Below are 27,964 nucleotides of genomic sequence, written 5' to 3'. Positions count from 1 at the left end.
GTGGATATGCGTCAGATGGAGCTGAACAATGCCGGTGACAGCCAGGCCTCCGCTGGCCTTCAGTGCTGGCCTGGCTTCAAGTCTCTGCTGCTGGCTAATTGGGATCGAGAGGGGGCTTCCTGCTACTCGGCCACAGATGGATTTAAAGGAGCTACATGGAGCTGGGCTTGCCCTGCCCTGCCCTGGGGACCTCCTGTTCCTGGGGCTCCTGGTGCAGTCCATCAGAACAGATGGGGTTCCAGAACACCAGCCCTTGACAGGCGCTAATTGTGCGGAACAATCACACTAACTCCTCCTGTCGCTGCCATCTGTGGCCCAGGAGTTTTCTACATGAGTGAATTTTCAGATAATTGAAGCTTAGGCCACATAAGAGTCGAAAGCTCCAAAGAAAAAAAGGTGAATTGCTTTGATGGGAATCTTTTGCATTGTATTATACTGCTCCGAGCTCTGGCTTAAGGTAGACAGGACCTTCCTCTCATTCTGTTGTTGTTCCTCAGTTTTTTCCTCTGTAAAGTGGGCATATGAACAGAACCTACCTCACAGCGTTCAAGTGAGGATTGCATGCGTTGAGACACATCAAATGCACATAGTATGCCCCTTACAATTTGCGACCCTGTAAATGAAGGCGCTGAGGCATGGAGAGGTGCAAGAACTGCATCCGGCTCAAATAGAAGGGAGCTAACGTTTTCCAAGCATGTGCTATGTTCCAGACATTTTCACTCATGTCATCTCAGTCAGCTTTATTTTGTCCTCCCAACCACTCTGCAAAGTAGGTCTCCTTATCCCCAGTTTACAGATGAGGAAACTGAGACTCGGGGAGGTTCAATAAGGTCTCAATAGCCGGTCTATGGCAAATGGGTATTTGAGCCCAGGCCTAACCTAGTCCAGGGCTTTTCTAATCCTATCTCTTGTCTTTTGGTTGGAAACTCATGATCCCTCAGTGTGTTCAGGAATTTGGAAACGAGGGTCCGCAAGCAGAAGGTGTTAACGATCTATCAGAACTGAACCCACTCCCAGTTACCATGTTTGCGTTAGGTTCAGAGCGGTTTGGAGTCAGGTGATGAGACAAAATGACCTTTAGGGGTCTAGGGAACTCAAGAGCAAAGATGGGCTTTGAGAATACAGAATTTTTCTCCTGTTTGCTTTTCTTTTGGCAAGCCTTAAATCTTTAATAAAAGGAGGTAGGTAGGCATCAGGAAGGCCTTCCTGATCAGCATCAGCATAGGGCAGTGATGCAGGCAGCATAGGGAGGCTGAAGAACCAAAAAAACTTTAGGGAATTTCTTCAAATCCAAGGTGTCTTCTTTCCCCCCCCATTTGAATGTTTCTGAACTTGGAATGCACCTTACGGTTGAAGTGTACAATGCATTTCGGGTAGCGCTTCCTCCTCAAAAGCTCTTGTCCAGTTGATGGTGCCCCAGACAGTCAGTGGTATCTTTGAGATTAGGAAACAGAGCCGTGAACACCTGTGGTTTGCAAGACCTCTTGCAGATGTGGAAGGGAGAGAGAGCTGCAGGCCGTTGTCCTGCCCTGAGAGCTGACTATGGCCGAGTTTAAGAAAGCAAGAGGAACCTCTGATATCTGTGTGGGTTTGAGGGTGGCCCCTAGCCCTGGAATTCTCAGTCTGGGGACTCGCTCAGCCCATCTTCTCCTCCACCCCCCTGCCCCAGCCTTCTCCACCAGGGCCCCTGGTGTGCTCCTTGGCAGTTCCTGAACCCTCTGGCTTCTTGGGTTTCCCCCTTGCTCTTAAATTTTTTTCCCATGCATCCTTCCTGCCTTACTGTTTTAGCACAGCTTAGGGTCAAAGGCTTTTGTCCCTTAAAGTTTTCATCTAAGGTCAGAAACCCTCATGGGGAGTGAGAGGATGGGGCAGTCTCCCTCTGGGTGTAATTTCTGGAAAAACAGATGGACTTGAATCCCAGTGAAATAATAACCCTCTTCATACCTCCATTATAGCAGTTACTGAGCTCTTTATAATTCTCTGTTTACATGCCTGTCTCCTCCACTGGGCACAGGTTCCCCTCCTGGACCAGGCCTTTCTTATTCCTCTCTGTCTCCATAGCTGGGAAAGTGGCACCAAAGGGCCCTCAGTCACTGTTGTTGAAGGAATGCTTGGTCTTGCTCCTGTGCCCATCACCTCCCCCCTGTCCCCAGTTCCACTGGAACCTTGACCACAGACCGCAGCCCTTTCCTTCACCAGATTCTTCTAGGAACTTCCTAGAAGTGATGTTTTCTTTGCTGCAGGCCATGTCATCCAACCCACCTGCTTTAGAACAAATGGCCCTTCTCCAGGCAGGGAAGAAGGGCTGGGGTTTTCCCTGCTCTTTAGATCTTAGGAGAAGGTAACCTTGAAGTCTGCATTTCAGACTCCCTGTTCGATGTCTCCACTTATATAACAGAGGCCCTGCTTCCTCTGAGTCCTCCAGGCTGGGTCCCTCAGTGGTGGCTGATTTCTCCTCAGTCTTCTTATATCCCCTTGTACTGCTCTCGGTAACCTCGCTCCTCTGCTCCTGACCCCAGCTCAGAGCCTCTTTTCACTTTGGTCTCTTCTTCTGCCACCCCCCACCCCCACCCCTGGCCCAGACACCTCCCCGGCCCACCCACCTCAGAGGCTATGCCCCCCATGAAACTCTACCTGTGACCCCCGACTGGGCAAGGTGCTATGGTCCTGGGCAGAGCTGAGGCTTGGGGTGCCACCAGGTTGGAACTCTGGTTCCACTACCGACTGGTTGTATGACCTCAGGCTAAGCATGTTACCTCTCAGAACCTCGTTTCCCCATCTGTAAAATGGGCTGATAACCCCTACCTCACAGTGTACCATATGGAAAAAAACCAAACAGACTTGACAGTGGTGTTCTCTGGCTGGAGCACGGGCTTCGAGGCAGAGAGGTGAGGAATGGGACTGGAGAGAGAGACACAGCCAGGTCTCGAAGGGCCGTGAGGACCATATTAGGGCATCTGGACTTTATCCCATGGAGCTGGGAGCCATGGAAGGACTTCAGGCAGAGGAGTGGCATTAATGGCTATGCCTTGTAGAAATAGTTCTCTGGCTGCCGAGCAGAGAGTGGCTTAGAGGTCTGGACTGAGGGCAGGAAGGCCTGTGTCAGGGGGCCGTTGTAAGAATCTCCATGATTAAAGAGACTAGGGGTGACGGGGTGGTTTCGAGAGTTATTTGGGTGGAGGAATTGACCAGGCTTGGTTGGGGGGCAGTGTAGGAGGAGTGCAGCCAACCCTCAGGTTCTGGCTGAACAACCTTGGGTGGCCCGCAAATTGGGTGGTTGTCAGTAGCAACGAGGGAGCCCAGGAAGAGGCAGAGTTGGGGCAGGGCCATGAGTGCAGGATGCTGACCAGTGTCAAGCCCTGGGCCCAGCTGTGCCTGTGGCCCCACATGCCCCACCCTTGTCATTGCCGACCCTTGGCTCCCCTCTTGTGCTCCCAGGGCCTGGCGCATAGGAGGCACTTGGTACCTGTTTGCTGGACTCATCTTCTCTGATTTTCTGCTCATGAGAAGTCTGGCCTGGCATGGAACCTCAGCCCTCCCAGGGTCACTGACTCTGGGTGTGGGCCAGTGTGGCCCCTGAGCTGGGCCCTTGGGGCCCCAGCTTGGGTTCCAGGGCGGGCAGATCTTCAGAAAAGATGTTCTGCCACCAGCTAGGCATCCGGCGATCTGGGTGCTATCTTATGCCATCCTCCGGGTAGGCTCTGAAGGGGACTGGCTGCAGAGGGCAGGGCCTGCTGCTAGGCCTGCCCCACCTGCTTTGCTGCTGCCAGGACCTTCTCGGGAAATATCTGCTCTGAAATATCACAGTCCAGCGGGCTCAAGAGGGTCAGGCACACCCGGCCTTCCCCTTGGATGGCGTTGGGCTGTGCAGGTCAGGGCTGCTGTGTGTGGGTGTCGCTAGAAACTTCTCTCTCTGGAGAGCCTCGTCTTGAGTGTGTTACAGGGCCTGGAGGCTGGCAGAAGCTGGGGCGGCCAGTGAGTGGGGCCTGAGGAAAGGCTCCCGAGATAAGAGGGAGGGTTGGGCTACCGGAGAGCTGCTGGAGCTGGGGGGGCGGGTTGATTGGGTCAGTGGTCCAAGAGGAGCCTGGCAGAGGAGGATTTGGGGGAGGGGGTGGGACTGGGGCTCTGGGGGCAGTGACCAGTGTCGGCTGTCTGGGTCGCCCCTGTGTCTTGTCTGCTTGGGTTCTGAGTCAGAGACTGCTGGGTTTGGGGAAAGGGCCAGGCCCCCTCCTTGCCCCCGGCTGGATCCCTGGCCCTGGAGGGGACTCTGGGCTGGGGCATGGCTCCCCGCCCCTCAGCTCGAGGTGTCCCTGGGAACAGGCCCCATCTTGCCTCCAGGAACTTGACGCAGTTCCTTTCCCGGTCCCGAGCAGAACTCTATATAAGGGAAGGAAACAGCCGAGCAGGTCGGGACCAAGCTCTGGTGAGGATGGGCGGCCTGGAGGGGAGGGCGCAGGCCTGGGGAGGAGATGGGGCCAGGGCAGTGGCCCCTTCCTCCCCAGGACCCCCCTGCCCAGGGCTTGAGGCTCAGTCTGGGAGGCCAGTGTCTTCAAGCCATGCCGGGGCTCTGCCCCTTTCACCCCAGGCCTTGTACTGGCCCAGTCCCCGCCCCCCACCCCCATGGCCAGGGCATTTCGTAGCTGCCTGACCGTGAGCACCGTCGGGTCCTGAAGGGGTGCACGCCTCACCCCGGCTTCCAAGCCAAGCTCTGGTCCACTTGGCTGGGCTCCCAGCCTGCCCTTGCCTCGCTGGCAGGGGCCGACTGGGTCTTTCTTGATAGAGCCCACTGGACTCATAATGTGACCTCTGAGGTGCTGGGCTGTCCGCAGACGGGGGGTCATCTGGCTGTGTCCTCAGTCATGGGGCATGCGGGCTGGATCCCCCTGGGATCATCGTCTGCATCATTCTTGACCCCTCTGGTGTCTCCTGAGTGGCCAGGGCTCAGAGGATGGCTGCGTCCTGGTCACAGGTTCTCAAGCGGGTCCCAGAGGGTGAGCAGCAGACAGAGCTGAGGGCAGGATCCTGGCTCTGTGAAGGGCAGGAAGGGGAGTGGTGCCCGCCCATGTTTTGAGGGGGGAGGAGAGAAGTAGAGGTTGGAGGGAGCATCGGTTCAAATGAGGTGGGGATGAGGGCCTGTAGGTTTCAGGGTGCCTGATGGCCCCTTGTCTCTAGGCTTTGGGGCTCTTCCCCCCTTGCTCCTTCCCCCATTACTATTAGTGTTACTGCACATCTCCTGCTTGCCTTAAGCTCCCCACCCTTCACCTCCCCCTGGTCCCTCTCCTACTCAGACACCTTCAGCGGCTCCCCAGTGTTGGCAGCTAGAAGTCTTAACTCCTCTGCTGGGCATTCAGAGTTGCCCATCGTCCAGCCTGGAAAGAGACTTTTTGGCCAGTCTGCCACCCTCATCTCCTTCCACGTGCCCTTCTCTTCGGTGCTGTCTCTTCCCTTCCCCCACCCTGTGTCCCAGACAAAGGGGATTCTTTTGACATGGAAAGCCTTCCCACCTCCATGCCTTGTTTGTGTGGTTATTTCCACCTGAAAAGCCCTTTTCCCATCTCCACCTTCAAAACCTTATCCACGGACCTAGTGAGCTCCAGGCTCTGAGCAGAGCCCCAGAGCTTCTCGATGAAAATGACCCATGTGCTTCCTGCCCTCATGGGGCTTACGGGGGAGTCAGTGAGACACACAGTAGACAAACAGAAGCAATGCGTCCTCGAGGACTGGCTCGGGACGCCCTCCTCCGTGGAGCCTGCCTAGGACCCCCGAGCTCTCTCTGTGCTCTCACAGCCCCAGTGCCTCCACCACAGTGTGGGCCTCATCCGGCCGTGGGGACAGTGTGGCGTGCTGGGAAAAGCAGGTATTGGAGTCAGGCTGATTCGGGTATCAGTCCTGGCACTGTCACTTGGTAGATGTGCCATCTTGGATCTCACAGGATTGTTGAAGGGCTGCCTGAGATCCTGTAAGATGAGGATGCTAATAACCTACCTCAAGGGGGTCATGAAGGGTGAAGGGATAATGTACACAAGGGCTTAGAACCGTGCCAGGCACACAGTGAGCGTGCAGAAAATTTTAGCAACTACCATTTATACTTCTGCCAATACTACTACTTCTAGCTGTTCGGCTTTGGGCAAGTTGCTTAAATTCTCTGAGCCTATTTACCTCAAAAACTTGTCAAAAAGATTAAATAAAATAACGTATATAAAGCAGCCAGCTCACTGGCCAACAGTGGGTGCTCTGCAAACCCCAGTTTCCTTCCTTTCCACGTATCTTCTGGTGTCATTCGAGGTGGGTGCCTGGAGTTGTTGGGACAGGGACGTGTAGCAGGTGTCAGCAAGAACTTCTCTGGAAACAACCCAAGTGTTGTATTCAGTAGTATTCTGAGGTATTGGGGGTTAGGACTTCAACACAAGAATTTTGGGGTATACAATTCAGCTCATAACATTTAGCGAAAAAAGCCAGAGACAAAAAGGCAAATATTGTATGATTCCTCTTGTATGAGATACCTAGAATAGGCATATTCATAGAGACAGAAAGTAGATTAGAGGTTATTAGGTGGAGATTGGGGAATTATTGTTTAATGGGTGTCGGGTTTCTGTTTGGGATAATGAAAATGTTCTGGAAATGGATAGTGGAGATGATTATACAGTATTGTTAGAGTACTCAGTGCCACTGAGTTACACTTAGAAATGGTTAAAATGGTAAATTTTATGTTACGTGCATTTTATTTTTATGTGCATTAAAAAAAAGGGACTAGCAAGACATAGGGGGAAAAAGCCCTTTTCTGCTCAGGATTATATGAAATGCTCGATTCAGAGGCTCAAGTGGTTCTAGTTTTGGCTGAGACCAAGGCTGTCCTCCAGCCCTGGGGGCCAGGTGGATGTGGGTGTGGGAAGCCTCTCTGGAGGGCTGGGATTTCATGTAACCAATCCTGAGACTTGAGGATGGGAGTGTCACCCAGTTGGGGACCAGGTCCTGCCACTCGTCAGGTAGTGAGGTGACGGGGGCAGTGGGAGGCGGGTTGGGTTTTTACCTACAGCTCTCCCCTTGCCAGCTGATTGACCCTGGATAAGTGTTATGATCTCTTCGAGCCTCCATTTCTTCATCTGTAAAAAAGGAGCAATATTACTGACTCTGCAGTATTGGAGGGTCTCAGAGACATAGGCATATGGTAGGATTAACTCCCCTGCTCATAGTAGGTGCTTAACAAATGGCAGTGATTTTACCACTGGTGGTGACAGGTGCTTCCTTTCCTCAGACCTTGAGTCTCTTTCACCTTTCCACAAATCTTTTGTGTGTACCTACTGTGTGCTGGGACCAGTGTGATGAACAAGACATGCTCCCTGCCCTCATGGCATTTGATTTCTAGAGGGGGAAACAGATTATAGACAAGAAAATAAACACATCTATTATTACAAATTGTAATTAGGTCTGTGAAGGAAGACATAGGAGTTCAGGAGAGAGAATACCTCTGTGTAATCTGTGTGTGTGTGTGTGTGTGTGTGTGTGTGTGTGTGTGTAACTTAAGGGAGTCAGAGAGGGCCTCTCTCTGGGGTGGTGGCATTTAAGCCAAAGCCAGAAGGAGAGGAAGGACCCAGCTATGCAGACAGCTGGGCTAAGAACATCCGGGCAGAGGGAACAGTATAAACAGAGCCCCTGAGGAAGAACAGAGCCAGGTGTGTCCCAGGGACTGAGAGGAGCCTACCCCTTGCGTGTGGCTTTGGGTCCTGGACAAGGGGGATGGGCACAGAATGATGGTGGGGAGAAGGGCAGGGGCCAGGTTGTGCAGAGAGCTCTTTGCTTGGGCTGCCTGCTGACTGGTGCTTTAGACCCTCCTGTCCTGGGGGAGTCTCCGAGCCTGTGCCCTGTTGTTGGCACTGTGCCTGGGGACCTTTGAAATTCAGAAAATATTAGTAGTGTGGGGCTGATGAATGCCAGGCATTGGCCTCGATCGGGCCTGGTAACACTCACATCCCGGCATCCCTGGCTCTCTAATTGCGGAGCCGCACTGTTCTGCTGCAGTGGCCTTGGGCAAGTTGTTACCCTTTCTGTGCCTTCGTTTCTTCATCTGTGAAATGGAGATAATAACCCAAATGTATAACCCATACATTTAAAAAATATATATTTATTTATTTGGCTGCGCCAGGTCTTAGTTGCAGCACGCGGGATCTTCGTTGCCGCATGCGGGATCTTTTAGTTGCGGCGTGCGGACTCTTAGTTGCAGCACGTGGGATCTAGTTCCCTCACCAGGGATCGAACCCGGGCCCCCTGCATTGGGAGTGTGGAGTCTTAACCACTGGACCACCAGAGAAGTCCCAACCCATACATTTTCTATTAGGATCAAATGAGTCCTGGGAAAGGGCTTAGGACAGTAACAGACACATAGGCACATCCCGTAAGCTTCCTGTTACCACTCTCGTTGTGTATGGCTCTGTGGAAATTCGTGTTTACAGGAGAGTCGACACAGCAGAGAGGGCAGGAGCATGTCTCTGTCTGGAGCCAGACTGCTGGGTTTGCATCCTGCCTTCTCTGCTGGACAGTTGATTAATCTCTGTGCCTTGGTCTCCTCATCCACAAAACTGATGCTCAGGGTGGTTGTGAGAATGGAGTGAGTTAATTTACGCAAAGTACAAAGCGCAGGGCCTGGCATGTAGCAAGTGCGATGGAAGTATTTGCTGCTGCTGCTACTTTTATTGTCGTTATAGTTTTCAGAATCGAAAGGCTGAGCCTCAGGCCCACCAGCACCCACTGTGTGCAGATGCGTAGTGGAGGGAGACCTGGGGAGGAGGCTTACCTGAGGCCGACTTCCTGGGCCCAAGCCCTGAAATCCTACGCTGCCAGCCCTGGGGAGGCAAATGGTGGGCATCCCAGCGTCTGCCCCCTCTGCAGAGGGAGGCTTCCTAGCTGGGGTCCCCAGGGGCCAGTGGGAGTGGGCACTGCTGGCCACAGGGCACGGGCCAGAGTGGCAGGGGGCCCTGGCTCTGCCTGGCACATTCCAGGCTCCTGAGAGGGTGGCCAGGGGCCAGGGTGCCGGAGGGAAGGAGAGAGCCTTTTAAGGAAACATTTCTCTGCTTAAAAAAAAAAAAAAATAGAGAGAGACAAGAAACACTGAAACACACAACAAAGTTAGTGGGCTGGCTGGCCGGCTGGCCTGGAATGCACAGCTGTGGGCGGTGGGTGGAGGAGGCCACTGGGGGGCAGCAGGCCACGAGGGGGCACCCAGGCATCAGGCCCTCGGACTGAGGGTCCTCAGCTGCCCCTCAGATCTCAGTCCTCGGGGGGGACAGGGAAGGGACCTGGGGTCAGGTCCCATTTTTTCCACTGCCTTGGGGTGGTGCTGGGGGAGCAGCTCTCCCTCTCGTCTCAGAGGACACCTGTCCATCCTGCCCTTGCCTCAAAATGTGTCCGTAACGCCCTCTCTCACTTCCCCAAGCCCCAGTCCCGAATGGAGACTAGACACCCACTCTCATGGACTGCAGGTGGAGACGGTGGCGGTGGACGTGGCTGGCCCGTGGCTGGCCCGTGGCTGGCCCGTGGCTGGGAGGCCGTGGCAGTAGCCGGCAGCATGCCCTCCTCTTGCAGCTGATCCCACATTTAGGTTCCCAGCCTCATCCCAGCTCTAGCTCCAAGGAAAGTAGCAGATCAGGGCGTGCTGCTCTGTGGATTGACCCGCTCCCACCCCGGCTTGAGGGCCCATGGGTGATAGGAGGAGTGGCGACAGGAGATGCTGGGAGCCTGGCCCCATGGGGTTGAAACCTACAAGCCTCAGAGTGGGATTTGGGGCTGGGGACAGGAGGAGACAGGCAGGAGGCCACTGCTGGATGCGGGACTCCTGCCCTCAAGGTGCCTAGGGGATAGCAGTGTCCCTGTGGCTGAGACCTTGTCGGGTGGGCAGGGTGCCCTGAAGGCTGCAGCCACCTCCGGACTTTCCTGCCCTTCTGGCCTGTTCTTCTGGCATCCTCCACCCCACCCTTGGCCACTGATCAGCTGTGTGACCTTGGACAAGTTGTTTAACTTCTCTGTGCCCCTTGCACCTCAAACGGAGGTATAATAGTACCTACCTTATTGGGTTGTTGAAAGGATTACATGAGTTAACATGGGTAAGGCATTGATAATGATACCTGTGCACATTCAATATGCATTATATGTGTTAGATATTGTTCCTTCCTTTTTTTTTTTTTTTTTTTTTGGCTTCATATGTGATTCTCCCAAGTCCTAGAGTAATGCTGAGTACAGGGTGATAGGTACTGAGGTTCAGCTCAGGCTTCTTTGCTGGAGAATGAGGTGGGCAGGGAGCCTGCAGTGTGGCCGGGTCAAGAACCCAGGGATGCCAACTCCCAGCCTCTCCACCCCTTCCAGAGCCCGGGACACACCGTCCCACAGGTATGGTTCCCTCCTAGGCGGGTATGTCAAGCCGGGAGATCCCTGGGGCTGGTCAGATGCTAGAACAGGGTCAGGTGAAGGAAGGGCCCAGCTGAGGGTGAGGCTTCTATGAACAGCCAGCTGTAGCCCGGGCTGTCGGCTGGGGCGGGGGCCCGGGTTGCCCACTGTTTGAGGAGGCAGCCCCCCACTCTTTGGCGATCCACGGCTTATGTCCAGACACCCTCATGCCCGGAGTGGGGGGTGAGGGGGGGGAGAGCTTCCCCCGCTGTCCCCTCTGTGGGCCCCCTGCCTGGTGTTTGGGTCAGGAATTGGAGCCAAGGTTGAGGTATGAGCTCCAAGAAAAACGTGTCCCAGCTAGAAGAAAGGAACACATTGAGTCTCTGATAAAGGCCCCTGCTAATTGTCAGGGTAGTGGTTTGGCTGCCCGGCCCCTGGGGAGGGAGTGTTATCTCAGGGAGTGTTGTCCAGCCCCCTCCCTGCCCTCTCCCTCTGTCTTGAGGCCACATGGCCACCCCCGTCCCCCATTAGAGAAGAAGACGAGGATGATGACAGTCTTAGCTCACCCCCGGAGGGTGCTTGCACTCTTCAAGGCCTTCCACCTCTATTAGCGATGTGGCCGCCTTCGGAAGAGTCGACAGGCCCTTCCCCAGCCTGTTTCCCTGCACGATCTGGGAAACTTTGCCAGCTGTCTGCAGCTGTGACCTTTGGGTGAGGTACCTTGGCATTTGGGAGAATGGAGGAGGTGACTCTTCCTTTTCTAGAGGTCTTTAATTTTTGAAAAAATTAAATCTTACCATATTGTAGAAAATTTAGAACATATAGCAAAGAAAAAAAAATCTTTATTCTTATTGCCTTAACCCAGGTGCTTTGACCTCCAGTTTTTCTGCATATTTTTTTACGGAGTTTAAAATATGTGACTTCCATTTCACTTTTGCCTTCTGCTGCTCCCCCCACCCCCTGAGTGTTATCGCCTAAGCAGCTTTCCGTGTTGCTACACAGTCTCCCCGCTGGAGAGTGTCAGTGTTTGTGAACTGAAGGAAGGGGTGTCCAGCACGGGGTGGCGGGGAGCGGAATGATCTCAGGAGGCCCTGGTTTTCTCTGGGGATGAAAGATGCTAACCTTGCCCTTTCTGTGTTCCTCCCACAGGTGGCTGCCCCCTGCGTTCCGCCATCCAGCCATGAACTGGTGGTGAGTGAAAGCCCATGCCCTGTCCTGCCAGCCCTGCCTCCCCTCTTTCCTCAGCTCCCGCTGCAGCTTGCTTGAGACCCAAGCATGCTGGTAGCCCCCATGGGTGCTGGGCCATTAGGTAATGACGAGGAAGGGGCCATGTCCCGAGACCGAAGCTGGACTGGGAGGAAATGAGTCATGAGGTCCTTTCATGACTTCATGAGATGCGTGGCCTCCTATTTCAATCTTGAGACTTAAGTCCTTGGAAAAACCCATAAAAGGACATCTCGCCTGTCTCTAGGCCTGGCCAGGTGCCTGTTGTCCTGGGGCTTACAGAACCAGGGAATGGCATCTCCTTCCACCCGCCTGGTCCCTGGTCAGGTACCCTTTGGCTGGAGGCAGGGGGAAGGATGGCATGACCCACAAGGGTCCAGACACCTGGGCAGTTGCTCACGTTCAGGTGGCCTGTTCCACCTCCAGTCTCCTTCGCTGACTCTGCTTTTCTGCCTTCTCTCCGCGTCCCCCGCTCCTCCCTCTCTCTGCCAATCAGGTTTCCAGAAAAGCATGGATGGGGCAGGACTCCTGTGAGTTGTGGGCTGTGGAGAGAGGCCTGCTCCAGACTGATCCCAGCTGGGCTGATTTGGAATTTTTCCCTCCCTGCCGTCTCTCTGCCTTCTTTCCCTTCAGAGGTCCCTCTTGCTCCCCAGCCCAGCCCAGGAGGCAGGCGGGGCCCTGGAGCCTGGAGAGGGAAGCGCCTGCCTGCGTGCAGGTGCCTGTGTGTGCGTTTGCGCGTGGGGTGCGTCACGGAGGGCCCCCGTGGGCACCATCCGACTGGCTGGTGTGGAGGTGCCTATGGTGACACTGATGTGGGTGGGAGTCTGGGGGAGGCGGCAAGGGTGCCAGGAGGTATCTGCACACCCGTTCGGTGACTTGCTCAGCTTGGATACTGGAATCTCACTCAGGTCTCCTGGCCTTTTCTCCTCTAACACCTGTTTGCCGTATGACAATGTGCCAGTCCCTGCCCTCTTTCTGGGCCTCAGTTTCCCTCTCCGTCAAAGAGAGGGATTGCACTGGATGCTCCAAAGGCTTTCTCCGTCCTGATACATATCCCTCCCCCCTCCCCCCCCCCATTCAGGGTCATCGGTGGAATGAAATAAAGTATGCAAAAAAAAAGTATGCCAAAGTGCTTGTGACTCTTAGCTGTCTTTGGACCCAGAGCAGTGTCCCTGCTCTCTGCCCTCCCGGCCCAGGCTCTGCTTAGCTCTTTCCCTTCCTTGCATCGGCCCCTCTTTCCTAATCTCACTGGGCTCAAACCCTTCTGGGCCTCGGCACTGCGTGGCTGTGCGGCTCCAGATGTGGAGTATTATTCACGCAGAGCTCAGTTGAAGGTCATCTGACAACAGCAGGGGGTGGGAGTGGGGTGCTGTGGGGATGAGGCCAGAGCGCAGGCCTGGTTTGGAGCTGCCAGGGAGAAATCCCTCTGGGACTGTGGAGGGACACCGTGGAGGGCGGGTGGGGAGGGGTGAGCCTACGTCTCATCATTTCAACCCAACTTCCACTTCGCTGCTGAGAACAGAACGTCCTTGGCTGGTCTAGTGTGGCTGGGGGTCTCTGGGGTTTAGGGCTCTCCAGGCAGAAGCCAGACGCCTGACCTCTGGGAGTCTTGTGAGCTTTGTTTACGCGAGGAAGGGTCAGGGGTTGGAACAGAAGGGAATAGGTTGGCATTCTGGCTGGAGGGATTGCAGTCAGATACCAGAAGGGACTCCTGCCTGAGCCAGGTTGTGGAAGCTTCCCACCTCTGTGATGTGCCCCATCTGGGCAGGGGGGGCTCTGATCTTCGCGGAGGTTGGATCAGCCATCTGGTGGTGGAGTGCTTGTGACACCAGGGGTTTCCCCATCTGAGTCAGGACCTGCCCCCCCCCTCCCCCAGCAGTGGTCAAAGAGCGAGGGAGTTCCACTGCCTCCCTCTGGATCCCGGCTCCCCAGGCCCTGGGTCTGTGGCCGTGGACACATTGCTTAACCTCTCTGGACCTCAGTTTCCCCTCTGCGGGTTGGGACTTAGTAATAGTACCTACCTTATAAGGCTGTGAGGAAAATGAAAGGAGCAGGTTAACTCACTGAATTAATCTGTATTCAGAATCCTCCAGTGGCTGCCCACCACTTGGAGTAAAGGCCCAGGTTCTTCCATGAGTCTACACAACCCTGCACAATAGACAGACTTCCTCTCTAACCTCGTCTTCAGAAACTCCCTCGTTCACTCACTCTGCTGCAACTACCTGGCCTTCTTGCTGGTCCTTGAACATACCAGGAAGATGCTGCCTCAGGGCCTTTGCACTTGCAAAGCTTTCCTGCAGATACTTGCCAGGCTCTTTCCCTCCTTGAGGTCTTTACTCAAGTGTCAGATTTCCCTTCCCCCAGCAACCCTCTCTCCCTTCCCTGCTTTCTTTGCCCCTCAGCATGTGTCACCATCTTACTTGCTTATCTTGTTTAAAAGACTCCCCTAACATGTTTAGCATGTGAACTCTATGATGACAAGGGATTTCTGTCCTTTGTGTTCATTGCTGTATCCCCACTGTCTGGCACACAGTAGGTGCTCAATGCACGTTTACTGAGTGGCTGGAAGAAAGGCATTCAGCCAGATGCCCGGCACAGATTAGGTGCTCAATAAATAGGACAGCTGTCCTCTATCCCTTACTGGTGGGCCGTTGGGGCCTATTAGAGGGGCCAGCCTCTAGCTGGAAACTCAGCTGCTGTCCCCGGGGAGGGAAAGTGGCCCAGGGGAAGCCGGGAGAAAGTTTGGCTTCCCCCAGAGAGCACTCAGCACCTGTTTCCTCACGGCAGGCAGGCAGGCAGGCGAGTGCTTTGAGCAGGTTCACAAGAGGGAGGAAAGGGCGGGTTTTATTTTTCCTTCCTTTTCCCTTTGCTGCCTGCCTTCAGCCTCTGTAGGGCTGTTCTCTGGCCTCCCCGCCCCTTCCCTCTTGCTTCACACTGTGTGTCTGTGTGTTTGTCAAGTTTTCTCCATGCCCCCAGCTCTCCCTCTGGCCTTCTCACCCATCTTACTTCAGTCCTACCCCCCTGGGATTGGGACCACTCATCCCTGGGCCCAGGATTTCTGCCAGCCTCTGTACCCTGCCAGCCAAACACATTTTCCAGCCCGTGCCAGGCCAGCCAGGGCAGAGTGGCTTAATCTTCAACCCATGTTTTCGTCTTACTCAACAGATGTTGCCCAAGGCCTTGGGTAGAAGGCTTCTAGGGTCACCTCCCTCCTGTGGGGTCCACCGGCGGGGGCAGGATGGAGAGGGGTGAGGGTGTGTTTGCCGTGGGCGCTCCTGATCCTTGGAAGGTGCTGAAGCAGGTTTTCTCAACTTCTGAAAAATAAGAGTCAAAAGAAATTTCCCAAGGGTGATGGCCAAGTGGAGTGGCCACCCAGGTGGGCCAGATATGAGCCCTTCTGCACGTACGGCCTGGCACCCAGGAGACCTGGTGGGGGGGGAGAGCCGTGTGGGCACTGCTTCTCCTCCGCAGGCCAGCCCCGTGGCAGATGCTTGAAATGTCCTGTGGAACGAAACCCATTGAGTTGCAGGTGGGGTGGAGAGTCTGCGGTGGGGGAGGTGGATGGGGAATGGGAATGCCAGGTTGGTTTCACCTATAATAGTAATCAGAGCAATAGCGAAAAGTTAACCCTTGTATGGAACTTTCTTTGCAGACCTTTGTTGTGAAAGTTGTACGAAAATAAACTCATTTATCCTTCACAGTGATGCAGTGAGGGAGGTGCAGTGATTATCCCAATGTCTCAGATGAGGAACACACTTGAGGCCTAAGGCCACAGAGCTATTTGAAGGGGGCACTGGGATTTCGACTCAGTATGGTCCACACTCGTAACCATAATAATGACAAACATGACTGGCTTGCACAGCAGCTGCAGTTTTCAGAACCCTTACCCTGACACCGGGCCACCCCGAGCCCACAGTGACTTGTGTGAAGGTCTGGACAGGTGTGAGCCCTTCCTGGGGAGAAGAGCAAAGTGGGGCTCAGAAAGGCCAGGTGACTGATTCATAGTCATGCAGCGGTGGCAAGGGCTGGGGTCAGGACTGGGGTTATGGATTCCTGGGCCTGCTTTTTCCCCGATACCCTCAGTACTTGCTGCTGATGTAAATAACTGATATTGCCAAGTGGGCTTCTCCTGGGTTTCTTCTTCTAAACAGTGCCAGCCATGAGCTGGCTTCTCCATTTGCCAGCAGGCCTGGGATTTAGGGGCAGGTCTAGCCATCCATCTATCTGCCATCCATCCAGCATCATCTCCTGAACGCCTGCCTTGTGCCAGGACTGTTCTCATGCTGGGGCTGCAAGGTTCTTTTCTGCTGAGTGCCAGGGCTTCTGGAAGGCAGGTGGAGATGCAGTAGGCACGGAGCCATAGGAGTGAGAGGACTGGAGTCCATCTAGTCAAATCCTGCTCTTTCCCAGGGGAGGAAACTGAGGCCCTGGGATTTTTTTTTTTGCTCTAATTCATTTCAAAAATTATGGTAAAATACACATAACATAAAAATTACCATCTTAACCATTTTTGAGTGCACAGTCAGTGGATTAAATACATCCATTTCATTGCACAACAATCACCACCATCCACCTCCAGAAGGCTTTTTATCTTGTAAAACAAAAAACTCTGCACCCATTAAATAATAACTCCCCAGTCCCTGCCAACCACCATTCTACTTTCTGTCTCTCTGAATCTGACTACTCAAGTACCTCATGTAAGTGGATTCATACAATATTTGTCCGTTTGTGACTGTCTTATTACGCCTAGCATAATGTCCTCAAGGTTCATCCATGTTGTAGCATGTGTCAGAATGTCCTTCCTTTTTTTTTTTTTATTAATTTATTTATTTATTTTTGGCTGTGTTGGGTCTTCGTTTCTGTGCGAGGGGTTTCTCTAGTTGCGGTGAGCCGGGGCCACTCTTCATCGCGGTGCGCGGGCCTCTCACTGTCACGGCCTCTCTTGTTGCGGAGCACAAGCTCCAGATGTGCAGGTTCAGTAGTTGTGGCTCACGGGCCTAGTTGCTCCGCAGCATGTGGGATCCTCCCAGACCAGGGCTCGAACCCGTGTCCCCTGCATTGGCAGGCAGATTCTCAACCACTGCGCCACCAGGGAAGCCCTGTCCTTCCTTTTTAAGGCCGAATAATATTCCAATGTGTGTATATACCACATTTTACTGATTCATTCATCTGTCGATGGACACCTGGGTTATTTCCATGTTTTAGTTACTGTGAATGATGCTGCTGTGAGCATGGGTGTGTAAATATCTCTTTGAGTCCCTGCTTTCAGTTACTTTGGGTATATACTCAAAAATTGAATTGCTGGATTATATAATAATTCTGTTTTTGATGTTTTTGGAGGAACCACCATACTGTTTCCCACAGCGGCCGTACCATCTTATATTCCCACCAGTAGCGCACAAAGGTTCTAATTTCTCCACATCTTTGCCAAAACTCTCTTCTTTTCTCTTGTCTTGTCTTCTCTCCTTTTCTTTCTTTCTTTCTTTTATTTATTTATTTAATTTTTTGGATAGTAGCCATCCTAATGGTTGTGAGGTGGTGGTCCTGAGATTTTCAAATGACTTTCTCAAGGTGCCCCTGGGGCGAGGAGGCATCACGCTGCCTCATGGAAGAAGAGAAGGGACCAGAGAAGCACGTGGAGCCCCGCAGCCTGGCACTGCCATCTTGCTCTCCATCAGGGAGAGTGGCCGAAAGTTGCTTTAGTTCATTCGAACTCCCAGCCCTGATGCATTTCATCCGAGGGCACTGAGGGGGCCATGGGTGGACATCTTTGGGAGATTCTGGAAAATGGAACAATGCCAGGAGAAATGAGCCCGAGAGAGTCTTGATTCCAAGAGTGATGAGGGAGGTTGGAAATCCAGTTTGTGCACTACCTAGACTGCTTAGTCTGGAGAGGGAGAATACGGGCAGGTGCAGAATAGGAGAGAGAACGTCCTGAAGGACAAGCTGGCTTCCTTTCTGTTGCTCTCCAAAGTAGAACCTCGTAGATGGAGGGTCTCATAAAGAGGGGGAGACTTGGGTGTAAAGAAGAGCTTTCTAACACCTAGAAAGGCCCATTGGGGCTGTCTTAGGGAGTTGCTGTCACTGGAACACATACTCACTGACGCCTATTAGGGTGCAGATGGGAGTTTCCCTCCCTGGGGGGGAGCTTAGGTAGAAGTCCTCAGGGCCCACTGAGGTCCCGCCCTTAAGCTGGGCTGTGAAGGGACATGGTCCCCAGAGGTCAAGGCACTTATGAATGTGCTTACCACCTCCCCTTTGACCCCCACTGGGAGAGGCCCCAGTTGGGTGAAGGGCCCTGCCCTCCAGGGACCCTGTTCGGTGTGGGAGAGAGAGAGAGAACTCTACGGTGGAAATGAATTAGTGCCCTCCTCGGGGGTTCTGACTGGAGGTGGCTTTGGGGCCCAGGGGGGGGCTACAGTCCATCTGTGCTGCACTGGTTGAGGAAGTCTGCCTGCTGTTCCAAGTCCAGGTTAAGATTTGAGCAAATGGAAGAGAGGAGGGAAGGAGAGAGTGCCTTCCAGAAGGTGGCAGGGCTGGAACAGAGAAGGGGTAGGGCCTTGGTGCAAATGACCAAGCCTGATGGAGGCCGGAGCAAATCCAGTGTCCTCGCTGGGGGGATGAGGGGCCAGGCAATCTTGTCTCACCTTGGTGGGCCTGGCTGGGGTGCCTGTGGGAAGAGCCTGGGTGTGGGAATGGAGGCGAGAGTAGTGTGGCATGGTGGTGGGGAGTGATGAGATGGGAGCAGAGTCTGCAGATAGGGGAGGGGGGAAGGCAGTGGAGTCTACCCGAGGAAGAGGCGGCCAGATAAGGGAGGAATCCAGAAGCCAGGTTGGGGAACTTGAACTTGATGAGCCAAGCACTAAGGGCCATTGTGGGTCCTTGAGTGGGGAAGTGACCCAAAGCACGCTTTGAGAGTGGGAGTCTGCTGCCAGCGGTGGGGTGTGGCTCGGTGGAGAGGGGGCTGCCAGGAAGAGGGCTGGGTAGACCAGACACGAGGCTGGGGCAGGTGCTCAGCATGGGGCGGAGGGTTTGTGCAAGGGCGGTCAGAGGCGCATGGAGGAAGGGCCTGGGGAGGCACAGAGAGCCCCCGGCTGAGAGGGAGGAGAACAGCATCCTGGGGAGGGGAGTGTGGCAGGAGGGTGTGAGAAATATTCCAGCAGGACGGGGTGGGGCGGGGGAGTCCGCAGTTGCCTCGCCTCAGCAACCTGGAGTCGGGTGCTGGGTCCCTCGGGGTGAATTGTGGGGGGCCCTGAGGACAGGGGTGGGCTTGCCCAGTCCCCTCCCTGGGGGTGCAGGGAAAGTCAGGCGTCACGTTCCATTTAATCACACCCAGCCTGTTCTTTTACTCTGGTGGCCTCTGCCCGCCTGGGAGAGGATGTGGCCCCTGGAGCGACTTCCCCCAAACACTCATGGGACCTGGGCTGCCGGCGCCCTCTCTCCAGCCCCTTGCGCTCCGTGTTGAAGCTCTCCCTTCCGGGGATGCTGGGAAATAACACGGGGCGAGGGGCTGACCTGTGCTCACGTGGAGCTCGCCAACCTCCCCGGAAACTCAGTTTTTCCTCATTCAGAGTGCTTCCCTGCTGCCGCTGCTGTGTGTTTTTGTTGTTACCAAGGTGCTGGTCCCCCGACTGGCTGTGGGGTCTGCTATGTGCCCTCCCAGCCACGCCCCCTCTAAGTGCCCCATTAATGGTGCTTCCCTGCCCTTCCCTTCGGCTTTCAGTTCCCTCTCTTCATCTGCTTAGGGTTCTATTTTGAGAACGAGTGAGCCTAGAATATCGTGCTCTGGGTCCTGGGGCTGAGGACATCCTAGCCCGCCCCCCACTCCTTTGCCAGCTCCCTTCCTTTCCTGACAGGCAGGCAGCGCTGGCCCTGACCTCCCAGTCCGTCTGTCCAGTGGCAGTAGATGTGATGTCATGGGGTCTTTTTTGTCCTGAAAAACTGCCCGGATTCCAGGCCTCCCAGGGGGCAAGAGTGGAGAGAGCTGGAGGGGTGGAAGGGGGGAGGGTGTGAGGAATTTCTGGACGGAATGTTCCTCTGGAGGCTGAGTCCGCGTTCTGCGCCGGCCCCCCTCCCCCCAGTCCAGGGCTTGGGCACCTCCCCCCACCCGCTATGGCCCTCTGCCTTTTCCTTCCTCCAGAACAGCAGCCCACAGATACATTTTTTCCCAGCTCACCCTCCCTGCAGGCCACCGAAATGTCCTACTGCGTGAACCTCCAGGCAGTCATCCCAGCCACCGCAGCCTCTGCAGACCGGCCCCTCCTCAGGCCCACACCGTTGGGGGTGGGTAAACGCATGGAGAGGGCATGCATGTCTTTTTTTGGAAAAAAGCCCCCAAAAACTTGAGGAAAGGATGTGCAGCTTCCCTTATCCACACTGTGGTTCACAGCCCCTCACATTCAGGAAGTTCTCTCTGATGTCTGGTCCCAGTCTCTCCTATTGCAGCCCATTTCCTCCTCTTCCTCTGGAAGTGCATTGAAGAAGCCTTTTCCTCCTGAGGACCTGAGACAATTAGTCTTTAAGCCGCAGAAAGCTTGTTCCCAACAGGAGGGCAGTTGATTAGGAGTAAGAGGAACTGAATGAAGATTATGGCCAGGGAGAAGAGACAGAGCATGAGGGGGATGTAAGGAGCGGCATTCAAGTACCAGCTGTCCTTATCTACAGGCTGTGTGACCTTGGCCAGGTTATTTAATCTCTCGGGCCCTCAGTTTCCTCACCTGTAAAATGGGATAATGCTTGCCTTGTGAGCATTGGTTATGAGGAATGATGATCGTGAAAGCAAAGAGCCCAATGTTAAGCCCAAGGCATCAATAGTACCTGCTGAGTAATTGTTGTTACTGCAGTAACGTTATGAAAATGCACCTCCAGACCAGGGCCAGGAAGAGGTAAGGCAAGTGAGGCACCTGGGGTGCAAAATTGGAGAAGGTATTGCTCTCAGGGTTGTGCATCCTGAGACTAAATGCCTCCTTAAATTTTCTGCCCTAAGGGCCTCACTCTAGTCCTTCCCTTGCTCCAGACTCCCGGGTTTGAGGCCCCGGAGCAGAGTGATCCACAGATAGCAAGACTTGGCCGTCAGGTGGCACCAGGTCTAAACTCTGCCACCTGCTCCTGAGCTGGGTTCGAGTTGTCCTGCTTGGGAGCAAGAAGCATTCTGGAAGACCCCTGGTGGGGCAGTGATTTGGCTACCCTCAGCTTTGGAAAGCCTGGGTTCGTCTTGGGATTGGGCAGGGGGAGGGGCCAGGTGGGGAGGTGCCGTCCTTGTCGGGGTTCTGTCTGCTTCATCCTTCTACAGCTGAGTCTGAGGAAGAAGGAAGAGCAGAGTCCGCCAACCAAGAGCCAAGAGCTAACCCTACCTGCAGGCTGGCTGGGGATTGGGGTGAGGGGCAGTGGGTGAGCTCAGTGATGGGCTTTATAAAACCTGGGTGCCCACCCGAGTCCTGCCATGCACCTCACTGTGAGAAGCTGGGCGAGTCATACCCGCACCTCTCTGTACCTCAGTTTCCCCATCTGTGAAATGGGGAGGGAGGAGATGGTGTCTGAGGAGTGGTGTGCAAAGATGGTGTGTGTGTGTATGTTTCCGTGCTAACGGTAGGGTGACAGCCGAGGCTTAGTGGGTCTCTGCCAGCCACTGAAACTCTGGGGCTGTGGCCTCGGGAGACCACAGCCCTGATGGCCTGGGAGCTTTCCCTAGTATACCCAAGCTTCCCTGCAGGGCCTAGGGCAGGGGCAGCCTCAGGGGAGAACACCCACCCCCACCCCGCCCCATGATGAGTTCCCTCGCCTTTTTCATTCCCAGTAGCCCCAGAGCTGGCAGTGAATGGAAAGCAGAGAAGCAGGACTTCAATCCCAGGAGGACTGGGGTGGAAGGGAGGGGTGGGGAGCGCAGCATGCCTGCTGGGCTGTGTTTGCAAACACTGCAGGAAAACACTGGGTGTTGGGGTTGGAAGGGGTTTTTGGAAATTTTTAGCTCCTCAGAAGGCCTCTCCACCAGTACGTTGAAGGCAGGCGTCTGATGGCTGGCCCTGTGGCTGGCCTCCAGCTGGTGTGGGGAAGGGGTGGGAGCAGAGGGGCTGGTGCTCAGATGATTGCTGGCAGGGAGAGAAGTTTCTCTTGCCCTGCTGAGGCCTGTGGTTTCTAATGTTGACTCCCTGGTGTGCACTGTGTCAGACCCAGGAGGGACGGGGCAGGAGGGTCAAGGTGGGGCAAGGTGGGGCAGAGTGGGCTGGGAGAGGGCCTGGCCTTGGACCTGTGCAGTCACAGCTGATAAATAACAGCTCACATTTACTGAGAGCTTCCTAAGTGCCAGGCCCCGTTCTAAGTGCTTTCTGTGCTTCATCTCATTTGCTTCTCACAAAAGAGGACCATGCCTTCCTGCTGAAGAGCAGCAAGGACAGAGTGACCTGCTTGAGGTCACAGAGCTAGTAGCAGAGAGAGTCAGGACGTGGCCCAGCTGTCTGCTGCCAATGCTGTCAGACTAGACCAGTGGTTTTCAAAGTGTCATCCCCAGACCTGGAAACCTGTTAGAAATGCACATTCTTGAGTCCCTCTCTAGGCTACTGGATCCGACCCTCTGGGGAGGGCCCAGCCACCCGTGTGTCCATCAGCAGCCCTCCAGGTGATTGGGAGGCACACTAAAGTTTGAGACCCCCGGCTCTCCCTCTGCTCTGCCCCGTCGGGGTCTCTTGGGAGGCTGTCCCCAGAGCAGGACGAGGGGCTCTTCAGGGCCTGTAATGGGCCTGGGGCAGGTACTCTGTCTCCGGTTGCTCCATCCCACCCCAGTTCTGAACTTTCTGACCACCCCCCCCCACCCCCCAGTCAGGGAGGCTGAGTATATAGACTGTGAAGAGTGAGGGCTTTGGAACTGGGAGGTCTGGGTTCAGAGTCAGTCCTGTTGTGTAGACTCTGCACGCAGAAGGTCCCTGTGATCTGCCCTCCAGGCCTTCTCCTCCCCACAGGAAGCCAGAGCAGCTCAGAGTGGGGGCAGTTGGCCTGTTCTGCCCAGCCCATGGTCTCCACGTGAGCATTACAGAGCCCTGGACCAGAAGAGATGGGTGGAGGCTCAGAGGGCTGGGGCAGGCTGGCACTGCTGCCGAGGACTCCCCGGGATGGGGCCGGGTGGTGGTTGGAGGCTGAGGGGAGACCCTGGTCCTGATTGTCAGGCAGCTCCTAGAGCTCAGTCTGGGGAAGGGATCCTGGGGGATTTCCTGTGGGCTCATTTGCCTCCTGCCCGGTGGCCTATGGCTCAGGAATGGGGTTCTGGGGGCTGGCTAGGTGAGGATTAAGGCTGGGCTGGGTGGGGACAGAATGTGGCATCTTGACTCCCCTTGCAGAGCCATCCTCAGACTCCAGGTGGGGCTGATACGACTCCCCAGCTCCTGCTCCGTTCCTGGACTCCGTCTTCTCTCAACCCTCCCAAGCTGCCTTGACCCTGAACTACACAGGGGGTTTCCTCCACCTGGAAAGAAGTTTTGGCCTCGGTCTCTTGTCTCCCGGGCAGTAGGGGGAAGCCTGGGCGTTTTTAGAAAGAGCACTGCTGCCTTCAGCTCAGCTCACTTCCTTCCTCCATCCCTATCTTGGCCCAGTTCTCCTCCCAGATGCCAGAACATTTCAGAGGTCATTCTGTCCACTCCCGTGTCTTCAGACATGAGCAGCTCACCCTCAGGTCCCGGGATGGGGTTGGGGCAGGTGTTTCCTATTCAGAGACCCACTGTCTAAACCTGGTCTATAGTCATCTCAGCACAGGCTTGTTTCCATGACCTTGACATTCATGTCCATGTCCATCTGTGTGATTCAAGGGCCCCTCTAACCACATCACTGAGTTGGAAATGGAGCCCTGGAGACTGTGGTCATGAGGTGGCCCTGGAATGGGAAGTTTCTCTCTCATTATGGGGGAGTCCGAGGAGCCCACGTTTCAGGATGCCTTTAGTAGGAAGTTGGTCTGCGCAAGGGAAGGATGGCACCAGGATGAGGGACAGGATCAGTCCACAGGTGTTTATTGACGGCTCGCTACAGATACAGCACAGTCTCCGGCCCGAGGGCTAAGGCAACTCAGTTGGTAAAAATGCTGCTTTGAATCTGTTTCGGAGGCAGGTGGGATAAGAATCACAAATAAAAATAAAACAAGAGTTGGGGAATTAGACATATTCCCACAATGAGATTATTCACATGCTGAGGACCAGATAAGTAGCTCAGACAGTAAGGCTTACTGGAGTTCTGAGGTGGGAGAGAGAGACCCCTTTGCTGGGGTGTTCAGGGAGGGCTTCATGGAGGAGGAGAGCTAGTAAGAAAAGAGGAGAAGCTGCTCCGCAAACAAAAGCCCGGATGTGGGAATAGCAAGGGGTCTGGGTGGAAGAGAGTTTTGGGGCAAGGAAATTGAGGTCTGCAAGGGCGCAGGGCCAAAGGTGGGGATGGCCCTTGAAAGCCCACTGAAGCATGAAGACTCTGGCAGGCCTGGTATCCGGGGCTGCTGTGGTTTCACACAGCATGAAGTGTAGAGACCCAAGATGGGGTTCCAACCCTTTTGTCCCCCTTAGTAGTCAATGGCTTTGGTCCACTCATCTAATTTCTCTTTATTTGTAAAGTGGGGCTCAAAGGTAGTAATAGTACTTACCTCACTGGGTTCTTGTGAATAAATGAAGCGGCTGGTGTAGGCACACATGCCTGGCAAGTAGGAACAAGAGTCACTTACTCGCTCCTTGTTCCTTTTTGAGGGGTCGGTGACTGTCGGAGTTAGGGGCCTTAGTGAGGTTTGTCAAGCTGGATGGTTCTAGGACCAATAGGATTGTCTTTCATTTTCCAGACTCTGCCCCCCCAAGCTTGGGGTCAGCACATTATGTCTGAGTCTTGGGTTGGCACCATCGGTGCTATCTCAGGAGGCCTTCTGCCCATCACGGCCACCAGCCCCGGGGAGAGAGCCAACCTGGGGATGTTTGCCCTGAGGCCTCATGCTGTTTTCTCCCTCTGCCCACAGCCCGTCAACACTGAAACTGCTCCAAAGAATGTAGTGGACACGGTGAGTGGCAGCAGGTAGGGCGGGGTGAGCGCCTGGGGAGGCCGGGAAAGCATAAGCAAGATCGGGGGGAAAGTGAACAGATGTGTTTGAGAACACCCTTCTGGAGTAGATTTGGGGAACTTGGGGGAAGGATGGAGACATGGGTGGCATTGAAAGCTGGATATCGGACCATCCCCTTGTGTATTCGGCAATGGATTGCTGGGGAGCTAGGCAGACGGGGAGGGAGAGGCCCGTGGTTAAATGTGGGCTTCTTTGTTAGATATGTAGAATGTGAGAAAGCCAGGCAGATCTTTCCAAACACGTCTTTCTGACTTAGCAGAGAGACAGACGATTTCCTCAAGGCTACGTGGAGGAGGAAGGAAAGGAAGTGGGTGGGTCATGTGGTGGGGAAACCGAGGCTGGCAGCTGAGAGACGTCTCCTGGCAATGGCCGGCATGGAGTGATGGGCTCAGAGATGGAGGACTTGGGTTTGCCTCCCAACTCCTCCAAGGTTCTATTTGTGAGACTGTAGCAAGTCCTGAGCCTGTCTGTGCGTCAGTTTTCTCATCTGCAGAAATGGGAATAATAATATCTCCCCCAGGAGAGACACAAATGAGAGGGTATGGTTGGCTTTGAGGGGCCGTTAGTGGACAAAGAAATGCTACACAAACAACCAAGCCCCCTCCCAGGCCCTTCTGCCAAGCCCTCACCCCCACCACTGCCACACCCAGCAGATGAAAGACCTGATACCTTTCGATGACTTTCCTCAACTCCCCTCTCTGATTGCCTTTTCTTTGTCTCCAGGGAGAAGGAGCCTTCCGGGGTGGAAACACACGGAAAAGCCTTGAGGAAGATGTAAGTATTCGGAAGGGAAGGAGGAAGATGCGGCGAGTCCCTGGGACGCGGGGGACGGGGGAGGCGGACAATGCCTAACATCTGCTTGTTTGGTGGGCGTCCCTCGCAGCCTCCTCTGTAGAATTGCTCAGCTCAATTCTGGAGTGGGGAGAGGGGCTGGGAGGGTGAGCAGGCCCCACGACTTAGACACTGGGCCTTAGTCTTGGCTTCAGCCTCCAGCCCAGCTGGATCCAGAGTTGGTTTGCCCGTCACTGAGGCAGACCTTAGTGCTGCAGGGTGGGGAGGGAGGGGAGCAGAGGCTGCTGTGCGAGGCCTCGCTGGGTGGTGAGCAGTCACCAGGGCAACGGCCAGGGGAATGGGCAACACTGCAGCAAGAGGGACTAGGGGCAGAGATGAAGAGGGACTCCTGGGCCCTTGGAGGGTCATCAGCCCCTGGGGAATCGCAGGTTCTGCTTCTTCGGAGGGAGAAGCCTTTGAAAATGGGCTAAATGCCATTGATTCGGGAGGGAGCTGGAAGATGGGCTGGTTGGTCTCACGGGCTCCTCCTGCCCTGTGGTTTTGGTGGAGGGCGATGGGCAAATTCCTTAAGTGGAAGGACCCCAGGGAAGGAAAGAGGGGCTCTCCTGGGACCTTCCTTTGAGCCGAACTCGTGCCTGGGCTTGTCCTCACACCACCCCAGGGGCAGATGCCCGGCAACGTTGGACCTTTCTCTTTTTTCCCTGCCCTTCTCTGACAATTTGCCCCTCTGCTGGCCTCTCCATCCTTGCCTGCCCTGATCTGCAGAGGAACAGGGAGTGGTTTTGGCGGTTGGCACGGGGGAGCTGTTGATGGCATGAGGCCCTATCATCTGACAGCTGCCTGACCCATGGCGGGGAGGGCCTCGGAGGGAGGTGCTGGGCTTCTGCAGGCAGCACACTTCTGTGGTGAGCCCACCACCTCTGTCACATTGCCCTGGGCCAGCCCCGCAAGGTCAGCCCGGCAAGGTGGAGGTGTCCCCCGGGCCGCACAGGGCCCCGCCAGGAAGAGCAGAAACATGCCTCTCAAATTAATGGGCAAGGCTCTGTTCAAGGTATGCACGGGTCCTATGGGTGTGGAGTACACATGCTGGGATGGACCCTTGTCCGAGTTTGTGATGTTTCTGGGGCTGGGGTACAGGGGAGAAAGTAATTTTTTTGTGTGCCTGCTACTAAAGATTAACTAGCTTAATGCACACGAAGCGTATACTATGTGCTCAATAAATGTTAACCATTCTTATTACTGTTATTTTGGCTAAGGACCAGGAACTGGGCTGGGTATATATTTTTTGTGTGTGTGTGTGGCCGTGCTGTGCAGCATGTGGGATCTTAGTTCCTCCACTAGGGATCAAACCCATGCCCCCTGAAGTGGCAGCATGGAGTCTTAACCACTGGACCACCAGGGAAGTCCCCATTGGCTGGGTATTTTTTGATCCCCGTGACATCCCGCTATGGCAGATGCTGTGGCCCCATTTTATAGATGAGGAAACAGAGGCTTGGAGGGGCTCACTGACTCAATGAATGTCTTCTCCATCCCATCCTGGGACTGCTGCCTGGATCTGGTGTTTCCAGGACTCCCAACCCTTGGCCAGGGGACAGGGCGATGGTGTGTGAACCAAGCCTTTTAGCCAATGGTCTGGACACTCTTTTATAAGCCTAGTCCTAGAGCAGTTGCTCCCCACTACTCCAGCCTGGGCCAGACAGATCCTACAAGGTAAGACTGCAGCAAGAGAGAGTGAAGTTAGACATCATGGAGAACTTTTTGATGCAAGGGTGTGTATGACCTTGGTCCTGGAGAAGAAAGAGGTTGCTGCTTAGTTGGAATGAGAGGTTTTTTAGGAGAAAGTTCTGTTGATCTGGGATGAAAGTGTGTGTGTCTGTGTGTGCCGGGGTGGGTAAGGGTGGTGTCTTGCCTGGGTATGGGAGAAGGGACAAGATGAGTTTTGGTCTAGTTAGTTTAGTTAAAGGAGTCCATGAAAGGCTAAGCAAGTGAGCAGATTCCAGAATGGCACGAGTACTGCAAAGGAAGAGAGAAAACCTAATTTTTGAGGATCCCAGACGCCTGTCCCAGGTTGAGTGACCACAGGGTCCCCTCCCCAGCCACTGGGTTCTCCTGCAGTCTGCCTTGGGTGAGGAGACCCGTTTCTGAAGCGGCACGGTCGCTGCTCCGGGCCTGCTGCTGGGATAATGTGCCTGTTTGTTGAGCTGTTTTCCTGTCTCTGGCCCGCAGCCCAGGACTCACAGGGCAGGAATGGCTGTTTTCCTCCAGCGGGGTTGGTGTGTTGCAGAGTTTGTGGATGATGTGCTGTGTCGCACTTTGTTTTGGAAAAATCCAGGCGGGTGGGCAGGAAGGAGAGAGGAAGGGGTGTGGTTGGAGGGGCTGGTGCGGAGGGGAGGGGGTGGCCACAGCCCCCAGAGGAGTCATAGGGGTGGGGAAGGGCCCCTGACGTAGATTGGTCACCAATCTCTGCCTGCCTGACATGGCCCCTGGTGTTGCTTCCAG

General features: G+C 54.7%; 1 protein-coding gene across 8 annotated transcripts in view; it reads left to right on the top strand.

Moving 5' to 3' along the window:
- The window catches only part of TNS1 (tensin 1), a 197,459-nt gene that overhangs the window by 71,396 nt on the left and 98,099 nt on the right, over positions 1-27,964 (top strand). For 7 of the 8 annotated variants that reach the window (XR_005020559.1, XM_036857373.1, XM_036857376.1 and 4 more), the window contains 3 exons: positions 11,527-11,568; positions 24,572-24,613; positions 25,397-25,447. Coding sequence is in view for 2 of the 8 variants with exons in the window: in XM_036857373.1 (XP_036713268.1) it covers positions 11,527-11,568; positions 24,572-24,613; positions 25,397-25,447 (135 nt within the window). In the remaining 6 variants the exon portion in view is untranslated. Of the gene's footprint in view, positions 1-11,526; positions 11,569-24,571; positions 24,614-25,396; positions 25,448-26,383; positions 26,517-27,964 lie in introns of those variants that run through there. The other variant, XM_036857378.1, reaches the window with a different exon arrangement.

This window comes from Balaenoptera musculus, chromosome 7 (assembly GCF_009873245.2).
Source record: "Balaenoptera musculus isolate JJ_BM4_2016_0621 chromosome 7, mBalMus1.pri.v3, whole genome shotgun sequence".
Lineage (NCBI taxonomy): Eukaryota > Metazoa > Chordata > Mammalia > Artiodactyla > Balaenopteridae > Balaenoptera > Balaenoptera musculus.
Note: the sequence above shows the minus strand (reverse complement) of the source record. Positions and strands in the feature narration are given on the sequence as shown.